This window comes from Cornus florida, unplaced genomic scaffold (assembly GCF_030987335.1).
Source record: "Cornus florida cultivar Cherokee Brave unplaced genomic scaffold, ASM3098733v1 CherokeeBrave_3.0.0_Hap2_Chr04, whole genome shotgun sequence".
NCBI classification, from domain to species: Eukaryota; Viridiplantae; Streptophyta; class Magnoliopsida; order Cornales; family Cornaceae; genus Cornus; species Cornus florida.
The window spans coordinates 14,542,946-14,557,098 of NW_026775574.1; the positions used below are offsets into that span (position 1 = coordinate 14,542,946).

At 35.0% G+C, this 14,153-nt stretch overlaps 3 protein-coding genes across 3 annotated transcripts; 2 read left to right on the forward strand and 1 right to left on the reverse strand.

Moving 5' to 3' along the window:
* The first annotated feature begins 1,992 nt into the window (after positions 1–1,992).
* On the forward strand, positions 1,993–4,476 carry LOC132302802 (remorin 1.4-like). Its single transcript, XM_059799759.1, has 6 exons — positions 1,993–2,172; positions 2,574–2,674; positions 2,949–3,179; positions 3,263–3,581; positions 3,935–4,016; positions 4,106–4,476. Exons 1-6 carry the CDS (start codon positions 2,147–2,149, stop codon positions 4,295–4,297), a joined length of 951 nt encoding a protein of 316 aa, XP_059655742.1. The 5' UTR covers positions 1,993–2,146; the 3' UTR covers positions 4,298–4,476.
* Positions 4,477–5,379: 903 nt separating this feature from the next.
* LOC132302803 (uncharacterized) lies at positions 5,380–8,369 on the reverse strand. The gene is made up of 2 exons (XM_059799760.1): positions 8,199–8,369; positions 5,380–6,363 (listed from the first exon to the last, which is right to left on the reverse strand). The coding sequence occupies exon 2, from the start codon at positions 6,199–6,201 to the stop codon at positions 5,395–5,397; it is 807 nt and encodes a 268-aa protein (XP_059655743.1). The 5' UTR covers positions 6,202–6,363; positions 8,199–8,369; the 3' UTR covers positions 5,380–5,394.
* Positions 8,370–11,098: 2,729 nt separating this feature from the next.
* On the forward strand, positions 11,099–13,737 carry LOC132302804 (uncharacterized). Its single transcript, XM_059799762.1, has 4 exons — positions 11,099–11,696; positions 12,494–12,583; positions 12,690–12,786; positions 13,348–13,737. Exons 1-4 carry the CDS (start codon positions 11,450–11,452, stop codon positions 13,535–13,537), a joined length of 624 nt encoding a protein of 207 aa, XP_059655745.1. The 5' UTR covers positions 11,099–11,449; the 3' UTR covers positions 13,538–13,737.
* The last annotated feature ends 416 nt before the right edge of the window (positions 13,738–14,153 follow it).

The following is a 14,153-nucleotide window of genomic DNA, read 5'->3' on the forward strand; positions in this document are numbered from 1 at the left end:
GCACAACACGCATCTGTGCTTGCACAACACGTATTACTCGAATGAGCCCAGTGCACGGTGTGTCTAGCTCACCTAATACCTTCTCGACAAATTTACGTACGGATCGAATCAGATTCACAAATTCACATATTATTTGCTCACCCCTAACTTTAATGGCAGTTCTATTTTGTCATTTAGCATTTGAGAGCTAAGTACAAACCTGCCCTTACTTTTCATTAGAAACTCAAAATTTGATTCTTGAATTGCATTCGTAAGTGGAAACGAAAATTTATAAATGAACATGTATTTATAAAAGGGTTTAAGATTATTTGATAACAGTCATTACACTCCTAATAATCCCACGTTCGCTCTCTGTATGGTTGAAAGCTACCCTTTAAATAGTGGTTTTACTATTTTTCTAAATCAGAGAATTTGGATGGAAAAAATAAGAGAGTTAATAATTGTCTATTTTGTCCATGTTTTTTAAACAAGTAAATTCATATTTTGCACTTAATACCCAAAAATAAAAAATAAATAAAAAATTATCTCATTTGTTTTCCCTCCTGCCAATCTTCTCCTTGGATATATGTCAAACACATGTCCATAAATAGAAATTAATTTTATTATTTTAGACACTTCGCCACAACATTTATAACACAAATCTACCAAATAATCTTGAAAATAATATGACATTTCTAACACAAGTTTACCCAATAATCTTAAAAATAATATAAATACTTTCATGACAAAATAATAAAATAATGGTATATATGATATACAAATCATTACAATAATGACACAATTTCATTTTCTAATTCATGTAAGGGAGGGAGCCAATGAAGGCCTGGGGACACTGCCCCCAAGTTGGCTCAGTAAAAATCACTTTCTTTAATAAATGGTGGCAACCTATAATGTATGGATATGCTGCTGTAGAAAAAGTTTGAATGGTAAAAGTTTATCCTATATTTCTCCCTGTTTTGAAATAGTGCCATTTCAGTGTCAAATATTATCGTGTTTCAGTGCTTAATATAAATATAGTAATGAGGCTCTGTATAGTCAATGTTGTGTACCAAAACGACACCTTTTCAACGCGAGACAATTCGGATTGGCATCAATTAAATAAAAGATTAATTACTTGTACTTTGAACCATTGAAGTCATTACTCAAATAAATAATAACCCTTTAAATAGTGGTTTTCTGTGTAAATAATTCGATAACTCAGTAAATTTGTACCTCGGAATGACAGGATCTTTGATTCATAACTGATGTGATCATTTATTTTCTTTTGGGTCCTAGTTATTCAAAGGTATCCTAAAGAGTAAAGGGTGCATTTTCTTTTGTCTTTTGCACAAGCTGTTTCAGAAAAGCGCTTTCTTGTCAGACGCAACAAACACATCCGAAGACGTCTTATGCATCTTAGAAGAGCTTTTTAATTGCACTCAGAATTCTTTATGAAAAAAGAACTAAAAACTTCAAAGGTTACAACACTGATACAAGAAAGAGAGTAAAATACCTTGACTATGAAAAAATTATGCAACAAGATTACTTCTTTTATAGCCCTCTCTAAGTCACAAGGAGCAGGAGCAAATGTAAAAGCCGGAATGCAAAAGTGACAAAATCTAAGTCACACATAGTGGGATCGGAAACAACAGTGTGTGCGGAGCGCAAAAGCAGAAGCGCGCGAAGCATGTGAAGGTCACCTATTTAGAAGTATTATTTAACTTAGGTACTTCTATTTTACCATTTAGCATTTGTTACCTTCGATGGTTTCAAATGAGATTTGAAGGAAAGCTATCCCAAGGCAACATCCCTCAGAGGCCTTGGGTACATTAAAATGGTTTTTAAATGTTGCTTTAGAGAAGAAACCTGCAGAAAAGGAATACCAAAAACCACAAAAAAAGCTTTCAATGTAGAAAAGAAAGCAACAAGAGAAAGAAAAGAATACATTCCTTCACTCTGTCGTCATTTAAGATCGAAAAGCAGGCCTTGCATGCAAGCAAATTCCACCTTGCTTGCCTCCAGTCCCCAACTAACAGTAACAGCCTATCATCAACCTCGACAAACCTTCCTATCTTCCTACCCTTCTCTGCTTCAAATAAGGAACAAACTATGATCACCATATCGTTCCTTCGAAGAAGAGGTTTCAGAACAGGCGCTGTCCCGGAGAATGGAGAGTCTGATTAAGAAACAGAGGTAATTCCAGTTTTTGAACACTTTTGATGGGGAATGGAAATTAGATTAGGTATGCAGGTTCATAACGTTATGAATGCACTGAGACACAAGCTCAAGTTCATGCAAACACAAACACACACATAAAAGTTGGAAAATAGCAAGTCATACATAATTCAGCTTCACACAAGACATTTAGGGGCTTTTACTACCATTTCATTCAACTATTGATATTGAAGATCTCTAAGTTAAGAGTGTTTGGCAACAAATTTCTGAATTTTTATTGGCTTGTTAAGCCAAGCACAGCATGTTGATCTCAGCCATCTAAACCTAGCTAAAACATGCACTAATTTTATTTTAGCATAACTTAATAGCTTCATGTGCATATTAATTTTCTTTCAATGACTACTGACTTCTTTTGTTAGGGTGAGATTTTCTGGTGTAGGACAGCAAAACAAAGAAGGGACTGACAACATCAAAGATCTAAGGATACCACCACCCCAAGAAACTGAATCCTTAAAGAAAGGTACACCTGAAATTTTCACTTTCATTAAATTTTCACTTCTCAACAAAAGCAGAAAACTATAAGAAAATCTGCTGTTTATCTACAATCAAGTCCTAAATCGTTCATAGAGATCATATTAAACACTTAGTAACCTATAGTTCACTAAAAGTTCACTTCTGAGGTATAAAACAATACCCTTAATCAACAATTTTCATTACAATTACTCCTTTATAGCATAAGGGTGATGTATATATAGAGAGAGCAATAAATCAAACCTTGACAATGGAATTTGCAGAGAGGAAAAACAACCAGAACTGGTTTTGGAGACAGTCTTCTGGGCAAATGAATGAGGATGATTCCAGCAATGGTGGTGAATACCCAACTGCAGTTGCAGCAGCAGCATTTGCCATTTATTCACTTGAAGAATCAAGTGTCCCAGAAAGGAAAGAGAAGAGTGAGGACCCTGCAACCTCTTTGACCAAGATCAAGAGCAAAACACAAGATAGTGTGTCCGAACAATTATCAGGTAAGGATGCCGGGTAAAAGAAGCAATAATCGAGATCATTCTAACAATTTTCTTGCATATATATTGAAATTGGACTACATCAGGTAAAACTTCCATTACAAATGTGGAAGTTCCGTATAAGGTGCCAATAACAGCGGCGGCCAAAAGTGAAAAGATGCCTGAAAAGGCTCTTAGTCATGCCCCACCCATCAAAAAGACACCAACTTTCGCGGACAAACACTTGAACAGCACTGCCAGTACAAAGCCCGAAAGTGCAGTGCCAAAACCTGATCTTCCATCCACCAAACAGTCTGCATCCCCACCAACTGAAATCAGAAGGCAGACTTCAACAAAACCTGCTGGAATAGGAGAAACTGAGGCAGATGCTTGGGAGACAGCTGAGATGGCCAAGATCAAAGAAAGGTAATTATTCATTTCAAGAGAGATATTTAGTATCAGTCAACTCAAAACAAAAGGAAAAAAGAAACTATTATCCAACTACTTGCAATCTCCTATATGTATCCTTCTCTCCACTTTTATCCAATGCAATGCTTTCTGTTACAAATAGCACAAGCATAAATGAAAGCTCAAAAAGTACTCAGAATCACTAAAAGAACAACTTAATACATTATTTAGAAGCTTTTACCAAGTGGCTAGAGACTGGACAAATTCAGGACCAACATATAAGCCTGTTAAATTCAAATACTTGGTTCAAATTTCATATTACAACAAATCAAAAAGGTATGTTGTTTTTACTCTAACGAGAGAATCTTCAGGTACGACAAGTCAAACACTAAAATTCACAACTGGCAGGATAAGAAGAAGGTCAAAGCCAATCGCGAAAAGGATAAAAGAGAGGTCTTGTCTCATTCTTTTTTTTATCCTTAATCTAATAGTCATCATTGATGCTAAATTTAGAGCTGACAACACAATCATTTAAAGTGCAGAGCAAATTGGAGCACAGAAGAGCAAAAGACTTGCAACATTACCATGATGAGATGGCAAGAATTGACCGGTATGCAGGAAAAGCAAGTGCTCAGGCAGAAGCAAATCGAAGAAATGAGGAAAATAAGGTGAAAGAGAAGGCAAATAAAATCAGATCAACAGGGAAAGTTCCAGCAACATGTTTCTGCTTCTGACTCTCACTAACAAAGAGGCCCCCCTGGTCAAACAACAAATTGTAAATAACACACATACATGTGTATATATTTTTCTAACTAATGCTGTAGTAAACTCAACAGGTGAAACCAGGTTGCATGAGCCGGCTTTCTATGTAAAGATGAATTAATAAATGAGCTTTATGCTATTCTTGTGATAACTAATATGACTAATTCCTTCAATGATGGTAGCAAATGGTGACTAATAGCACACAACCCTTTTACTCTTAGTGCCTCTTATGTTGTAGAGAGACCTGGAAAAATATAATGAAAATGACAACTACTCTAGGCATTTAAACTGACAGTATAAGACACGTTGGAAGAAAGCTGAATCAACATGCATTGTAGGACTGGTTCATTTGAGTTTGTTTAAGATCCACAACGAAGGAAATTTTAAACAATGATTGGAAGTTGTACAATAAAATGAAAATCTAAATCGGGACAATACCTTACTAAAACGAAGGTCATATGGCATTGAGGGAAAAACAAGAATAGCTGAAATTTTTTCTAGTAATGCTAGCTCCGTAGCTCAACATCAAACGGAGCATTACTAACACAAAGGTCACATGCATCTGTCCAAAATTTCAGGATAAAATTCTTCCAAAAGCTTCTGCAACTGCTGAAATGACAACATTAAGTACCAGGGAAAATATATATATATATATATATATACTGCTGAGAAGATGACAATTTTACATACAATTAGGATCATTATGATCTAAGGCGGACAGGAAACCATGCTTGGAATGGAGAAAAAGTATCATCATCAGAATCACTTGTCTTTTGTATTTTTAACAAGAAAAGTTCGGTACTAAAGTCAAGTCACTGTAATGCTTAATCAAGCCTCAGAAACTCTTGAAACGTCTATTCCCATCACAGAAGCCACATAAAAACTAAAAAAGCTTCTCAACATCAAACAGTTGAATTTAAGAGAAATGGAATCACTACTGAGAGGCACTAGTGTTAGCAATGAAAACTAAAGTAATCAAAAGTACACCACTACCAAGATTTAAGCAAAGATTGAAATCATCTTAAAGCCACAATCTCTCTTGCCAATTAGAAGAGGAACCAACGATCTCTTAAGAGGTGATTTCTTTTATTAGCCAAACCAAACTAGGATAACCAAAGTACAATACCAGGAAAGATGGGATCACAAAAAGAACAGTGATTAGCAAATACAATGCCAAAATGGCAGCACTGGCAGGTATCGCAAAAAAAACAATCAGAAGAAGTATGATCACCAGTGGCAACTTTGCCGTAAAATGAAAAAAGAAATCCAGGGATTTATGAAGGGAAAGATGGGGTCTCTCCACATTAAGACAACTATTGGTGTGTCTATCATCATTACTGTTAGATCCTGAATGTCCTAGACGATGAGTACATGATGGCCTCCTGAGGCTAATGTTTCTGGCTTGATTTCCAAGCATTGGAAGGCTTCTTGGAGACCAAATTGGTTGATGGTCCCCACAAATTGAGGAAGTAGACTTCACCCTGTCACCATTCAAGCTCTCAACCATCCAGAGAATGAAGAAATTCTTGCAAGGAAATTTGAGATTTCCCTTGTAAACCAGCCGCAACGTCAACGAGTTGCACCATGGACAGGAAATGAAGAGCGGGATCTTGATTTGTTGATTGTAGAATTTCAAGACAGTCCACTTAAGCCCTAGAACACAATTCTTGCAGATGGTGTGGCCACACCATAAGACATAGGGCACATTCTCAACAATATTAAAGGATTCCCAGCATATTGGGCATTCCAGTCCTTCCTCTGTGCTGGCATTGGAACCGGTCTCATCATCTGAGTAGTCTGAACAAGCTCGAGTTGGATCAACAGAATTCTTCTTTGGTCCAAAGACAGCAACGGCATTAGAAATTGAACTCCACATGGTAAAAAGGGAATAAGTATGATAATCAACAGGGAGTAACAGCTCTAGTTCTGTGTCTGATCCATAAAATGAGAAATTACTAGTAATTCTTATCAAAACACCATAATTTCACTTGGCCATGAATGTCTACTTTTGGCTTTAATCGTCGTCCTCAAATCAAACCTGCAAAATGGTAAAGAGTGAGAAAGTCATCTAATTCAGTTGATATAGACAGAATGTGAGAGAACTTGGGGCTGAGCTTGGACTGTAGGCTAGATGATCTTCTACTAATTTGTAAGACTCTGCTAATAATAGCAAAATTTCCAGTATATGACATAACTTGCTTTCCCTATCTATGTATTACACATGATACAATAATTGCCAAAATGTAATGGAAGTCAACTAACCAAATCCTGTAACTACAACACAAGAAATAATTCCCTTTCAACTTATAATTGCTTTTGTGCCCTGGCAAACCCAAAGAGAAGAAAAAGAAAAAAGAAAAGCAATGCCATCAACCTGTTTTTTATTAACAATCCATCTGTAAAACCAAAAATTTCAATCATAGAGAAAATCCAAATTCCATCCAACATTCTGGGGTGACTGTTACTGAAATTTCACCAGAAGTTATCTTCACACTAGATTATATCTTCCGGGTTTGTAATTCACCCTAAAGCTAGACTGTGCACTTTACAGTATGCACATTATCGTAATGCAGGGGCTAACTAGGAAAAGAGGAACACTCAGGAAACTATAAGCCATTGAAAAGAATATAACTAAATGCATTGTGATTAAGTGACTAAATAGTAAATAGAGTGCTGATAAGGAAGTTCCAACTTATATACCATAGCTCTCTAAAAATTATTATACTTATATACTGTGACCAAAATTAAATCCAAAGCATTGTCTCAAACTTTGTCTTGGTACAGATAACACAGAACCCTAGAAGAAAGTGTTTTAATCCCTGCTGCTTTCAGACAGACTTACGTATAATTAAACATAACTGTCGTCTACTCTATACTACAAACATATAAACTAAGCCAAAATTTAGTTGCCATAACACCATACAATAGCAGTAGTCAAGCCCGTAGGTCGACAAATAGTTAGAACACAAAAAAATGATGGTTCAAGGTAATGTTTATTTAGGCATGCCGATTAAAAGTATTGAGCATATCAAGATTTAAAACTCAGAAAGCTTTTTTTTTTTTTTTTCAATTATTAATTTAATTTTTTTCTTATAAATGTGTGGAAAACAAGCAACTTTAATTAACCTGTTTTTCTATGAATGCACAAACACAACTCAACAAACATGACTGCAACAGAAAAATCGACAATTTTGGTTTCTCTTCTTGATAAACAAAATTATGAAATGCCGCCAACAAAATACCATGATTTAATATATCCTCAATTTCAGACCTTGCTCTAACCGAAAAAAAATTCAAACCTAGGTTCCTACATGGGTCCATTATAGTTGCAGATTGCCTTATCCCTTCTCATTGCCAAACTATAAATAACTACACAGACATGAAAATAAGAAATTATTTATCAAAAAATCAGAAACAAATGAGCAATAAAGCAATTACGATCCCAATTAAGCAAAATCTAGAAAAATTAAACCAGTTAATACCGATTCATACACCGATGAAGAGAAGATCGGCTCATAATCGAAGAGAAGACAAAACTGAAAAGCCAATCTTACCATTTGTGAATATTAACACCACAATACATGTCTCATTACCCACCAATATATATGTGTATATATACATATATATACAAACACAAATAGAAAGGGATACATATATACACACACATACACATGAAAATAAAAGTTTGATTCTCTGTCGAAAAATCAGGGATATAATAACAAAATCATGTCAGTTAAGTAGCTGCGTAGAAATATGAGGCCAGTTAAGAATTCATAGAGGAAATACATACACATACATACATATATAGATTCAAGCAAATATTATGAGAAAATTCACAAATAATTGAAATAGAAAACTGAGAGACAATCTTACCAATTACGATAATCGACGATGATTAGAGATAGAGAAATCAAAGGAGGAAAAGTAATATTCCTCCCCCCCTCCTCTCTCTCTCTCTCTCTAACTTTCTCTCTCCTCTGGCTCTCCGGCGAACCAAACGCGAGCTCTTTCTAACAGGCGACAAGCTAGGAAAAGTGAAACGGCGTAGCTTGGTGGGTATCTTTTTACCGAGATGGCGTGATTTAGCTGTTACTACTATCTTTCACCAATACGGCGTAGTATTATTCTGCAATTGACCAACCAAATGGTCCATATCAAGTTTGGTTGCTAAACAATACAAGACTAAGCTAAATTTAGGCAGTTGAGTGTTTTAATATTTTATTTTTTTACATTCTTGTAAATGTAACCGAATATGAATTTTTATTGATCAACCCTTCAAATATATTTTATATATATAATATATATATATGACTATGGATCATTTAACCCCTCCCAAAAAAAAAAAAAAACTCTGAATACAGCACCAAACCTTCATCCAAATGCATTTTCGAGTAAAATTTGGTCATCTTGAAATAATTTGATGGGCATCTTTCATTATTTTATATAATGGTGAATTTTGATCTAAAAATAGAGAATTTAAAATTAATTTTGTAAAGTAGTTACTTCATATAAAATAAAGTCAAGATATAATATTTCAAGCCTTTCTAACTCGAATTATATATATTTATATTAAAATTAGGTGTAATTGAAGTTCTCATCCAAAATCTCTTTGGAGTAAAATGTTGGGGCTATGTGAAAATAAAAGAAAGAAAGAAAACAACATTTCAAATCACAACACAAGATATACACGTGGTTCACCCAAAATCAGGGTTACATCCACGGATAAAAAGAGATTCACTATATATGTAGAAATATTACAATAGTAGAGAATTTTAACACCAAACCATGCACACGAACTCGGTATTCACTCTACCAAATCCGTAACTCACCCCTACTATCAACGTACTCTCTCATGAGACTATATCTCTTTCAACTCATAACTCTCAACAATAACCTAAGTGTCTATTGATAGTCACATTACATACCCAATTCCTTTGTTAATAAGGATTACAATTTCTTAAAACCCAATTCAAGTCTCTATAAGAAAATATATACTAAAATAGAAACTAATAATAATGAGAATTTGAGACATAATTTCTAAAATAAAACTGGTTTGGTAATAGGCTTTATTTGAGGAACAATAATAATAAATAGTTCAAAAGTGGAATTCATTGTTTTGTTTTGTGTGAGTAGAGATGACATTGTCATAATGTCATTAAATATGATGATGTTTACCATGATGTTGTTCCCTATTGACATTAATTTAGTTGGATGTGTCCCATGGTTGAGCTTCGTATCATTATTTTTTGACGAATTAAGATGCATGCCCGTGTGAAGGTGATCTTGTACTCAAACGCCAAGTATCATTACTTTATGACGAATTGAGATGCATGCCCGTGTGAAGGTGATTCAAAGCCAAGTATCATTACTTTATGACGAATTGAGATGCATGCCCGTGTGAAGGTGATCTTGTATTCAAACGCCAAGTATGTGCTTTGATGCATAGACATTAGGCTTGATGGCATCATATTAATTATGTGCAGTTTGTGTTATGCATCAAAATGATATCGTTTTAGTGCACAAAGAAATTCCGATTATTTTTGACACAAAGGAATTTGAAATTTGTAACCCTAAGTATTCATTCTACAATGAGTTCTATTACTGCGGCACAATTAAATAAAAGATCAATTACTTGTTCTCTGAACCATATATGAATAAAAATTATTACTCATAGAATTGAAATCACCAGACATCCCGCTTAAGGTAGATAAGTCATATCCATTGGCCAATAACAGTTTCATCAGGTTGTTATTATGGACCTGCCCACAGTGGATATACTCCAAGAAATGACAACATTTGTTTGACAGAGTCAATAGAATGACCACATTATGACAGTAGTTCTAATTCCAACACTATATAAGGGGAAGCAAACCCTTGCATTGAAGACACACAGCATTCTCTTGTTTGAATGTTATTTGAGAGGGGGGCAGGATACTCTACAGCACAAGTGCAGTACAGCATTTGAGGGTAGATCCATAATCCTTGTATGGATTACGGACCTTCAGATGCAGTACTGCACTTGTACTGTACTGCACGCCTAATTCATTTATATTTTAAAAGTTCTTTATGCACGTGTGAGAATTATAAACCGTCAAATACAGTACTGCACTTGTGCTAAACCATACGCCTAATTCACTCACGTTTGAGAGAGTTGGTTCATATAACAAGGGCACACCCCAAAGGAGTGACACTGAGAACACAGGTGGCTTGGCCACTTTGAAAGTGGGCTCATGCACTCTGTGTTCTCAGGTCACCCCTTTGGGGCACCCTTGTTCACATTGCAACTGGTCTCAGGTTCTCTCTGTTCAATTCAATTCTTATCATCTATGTGTGTGTATGTGTGTGTGTAATTGTCTATAATATTACATCTTTCAGGATGTGCTTATGTGTACTAATATCCACTCATTTGTTTGCAGCAAAAGCAGTTCAATCTCATGAACTTGTCAGAAAGTTACCACCAAATTCTACTCTCTTTTTATCCCCTTGGGACAAATAAGTCTTATAGATTTCCTTTGGACCTAAATCTTGCTAAATGGATAAAACTTTCTAATTATATATTTATTTAAAATTTTGATGTATAATCTATTTTTTTTAGCTATTAGTTCATTAATAATATATTGTATTATGAGTTTAATAATACTTAAATTAATTTGAAATTCAATACAAAATATCTTGTCTAGAATTTGGACGACTTTAATACACAAAAAAATAAATATCCTATAAAGAAAAGTCAATAAAATGTTATCTTTTTAATTAAATTTCATATCTAAATTTTTAAGAATATAAATTAAAATTTGAGCTTAAAATTTTCAATTAATTTAGCAGTAGCATAAATGAAAATTTTAGTGATCTAAAATTTAAATGGAAAAAAAAAAAAATCTAAAGTAGATCTTATTTGTCCTAAAAATAAAAAATAAAAAAATTACATTTACTGGAAAAAGTAAAATTTGGTGGTAATTTTTCCAAATAAATATCAAGGGTTTCTTGGAGATTAATACCAACCGCCAGTTCTTCCCTCTCCGTTATCCTCCATTATAAGTGCCAAGCAGAGTATACTCACTCTCTTTCTCACACAGTCACACACACACAGAGAGAAAGAGGAGAGAGAGAGAGAGCCAAGAAACATGATTGCCTCTTCATTATCTCCTAAACCATCTTCTACCATTACAATCCGTGACAAATTCAGAGACCCTCAAATGAAGCTCATCCAACAAATTGGGTTCAATCTGAAACCACAACGTGTTGGCTCTTTTCCCACAAGTCTGTCTCTGTGTTCTTCTTCAGCAACAGATGTTGATAACCGAGTTTTGTTTCAGAAATCTGTTGTTCCATTGGCAGCTTCCATTGCAATTCTTCTCTGGTCCAATCCAGGTACACCCTCTTAGTTAATTCCAACTTCCATTCATTTGTTTTTGTGGGTTCTATTGGAAGCACTTTGTTTGGTTGCCGAGAAAGGGTAGGAAAATCATAGAAAGTTGAGTTTTTTGAGTCTTGTAAATTCCATATATTGGGACTCAAGAAAGAAAATAGCTCTACTCAACTGCGATGCTTAATTCTTTGACTTAAAAGAGAAGGAAACCCAATTGATGTAGAACTCAAGATTCAGATTTGACTACATTTTTTTTCTTCCTTTTACTTAATTTTCCCAGCCCCCAAACAGAGGGCCATGTTATTGCCTTGGTCATTTGGTTGCTTCCACTGTTCCATATAAAATTTAAAGGAAACCCCAATTGATGTAGAACTAAAGATTCAGAATTTACCGTCTTTTTTTTTTTTACTTAATTTTCTCAGCTGCCAAACGGAATTAAGGTCATGTTATTCCCTTGGTTTTAAAAGGAACTCATTGGATATATGCAAGCGAAAGACCCTGGAAGCAACCATAAAATCTTATTTGGCTAGTAAACACACATTGTGTGTGTACAGTATATATATTAGTTATTAGTACCATAGAATTTAATTTTTCACATTTTTTTTTTTTTTTTGGAATTTAATTTAGTCACACTTTATGTTAACAAATACTACAATAATCTTTCCCTTGGTTAGCTGAGAGGATAGAGAGTGAAGAGAATTTTGAATGTTATATATGCCGTATGGGCATTATAGATAATAATGTACAAATGTGAAGGTTATTTAGTCACACTTCTGAGGTTTTTTCGGGGTTTCTGCAGCTAAAGCTGGATTTCTCTCAGGCTCCACTGGAATTGAATCAGTTCCTGGTCCTCAGTTACCTTCAATTGAGTTTCTCAATCGATTTAACGGTACGATCTTTGCTTACATTTATTTTATTTCTTGTAGCATTTTGTATTAGATATGAGACAGCAAAAAAAAAAAAAAAAAGGGCTTCAATCTCACATTCTTTTGCAGAAGAAAATCAGAAAAAGTATGCTGAAGCCGACGCAAGATTTAAAGAATCGCCCCTACTTAAGAAACTACTTGAGCAATCCAAGCTGAATAAAGAGAAGTATTTCTCCTAGCTTGGTGTGAAATTTTTGTGGACAGATAAATTGTTAGACAGCCTCCATTGGGTTGTAAAACATTTCAGCTTCATTTTCTTTAGAATTTATTTTTATCAAGCCTACCTAAAGACAGTCAATTTCTGTGTTACTTGACTCTCCAAAAGTAGTAGTAAAGTACGGAGGCGCAATACTTGGACATGGGTATGGATACGTGTCCGACACTTTTGATTGGACATGCATCTAAAAAACATATCCGAGGATTCAATTTTATCATATTATTGCTTCCAAAAGAGTCAAATGCCTATCTTAAACACTAGGTAACATAAGAACTTCAAGTTTCAACCGGAGAAAAAGCAAAAGATAGGGAAGGGAAAAAGGAATGTAGCATTCAAAGCAATCTTCTATCTTTTTATGTTTCTAGGGCATAGCAAAAATAATTTCTGGATGCTGAAGCATGGGGTTTTAGTGTCCAATCACGAGCTCTTTGTAACTACACACACAGTGTGTTGAAACACATTTATGGTGACACCGTAATCAATAGTTTTACATTGTTATGGAATTTTCAGGAACAAGCAAGAAATTCAAGATAAGTACTGCATAAGGGGAGCAGAGTGGGGTGTTGGAGATTGTTCGACGGAGGGAATGTCAGAACTAGAGAAAGAGAAGTTCATTTCCATGTTGAAGCAGAAGGCTGGAGTACCAGAAGAGAAAGGGGACTTCATTTCCATGTTGAAGGAGAAGGCTGGATTAAAATGAGCGAAGCAATCGTGCCCTGCATGGAATGCCTGCTTGCAAGATTACCGGATCAGGTGAAATAATCATGTTAGGTTACATTTGACCACTGTTTACACCATTTTTTTAAGCAGTCCCCCCCCTTGTCACATGTGAAACAAATTAGACGTTTATTATGTAACAGCATTGTACTTTTTAGCTATCGAATTCACTGGTTTGTGCCATGACCGTTATGAAAATCTATACATGCTACAAGAGCAGGAGGAAACTTGTTCACATTTTGGTATAGACATTGATGTAGAATACTAGTGTTATGCAGAAGTGACGGTCCATCAGTAAGCACTGTCTTGGTGCCTATATGGTATAACATTTGATTTAGCACTAGTCTAACCTAACATCGCGTAGTTCAGTTATAACTTAGCTCAGTAGCTTAGATACAATATACACCGGTAACACCCTTTTTCTACACCATGTATACCTTTTGACACTGCACCTCTATAAAACCCCTACTATGTACTCAGTGTCACGGGGAAAACTTCACCATCAACAGCACAGTTAAGAAGCATTTTAAGCATAACGATAGCTGCACTAGGAAAGTAAAGATTGTAGCGAAACCCTTTACGAGGGATAGGAGGGTGGG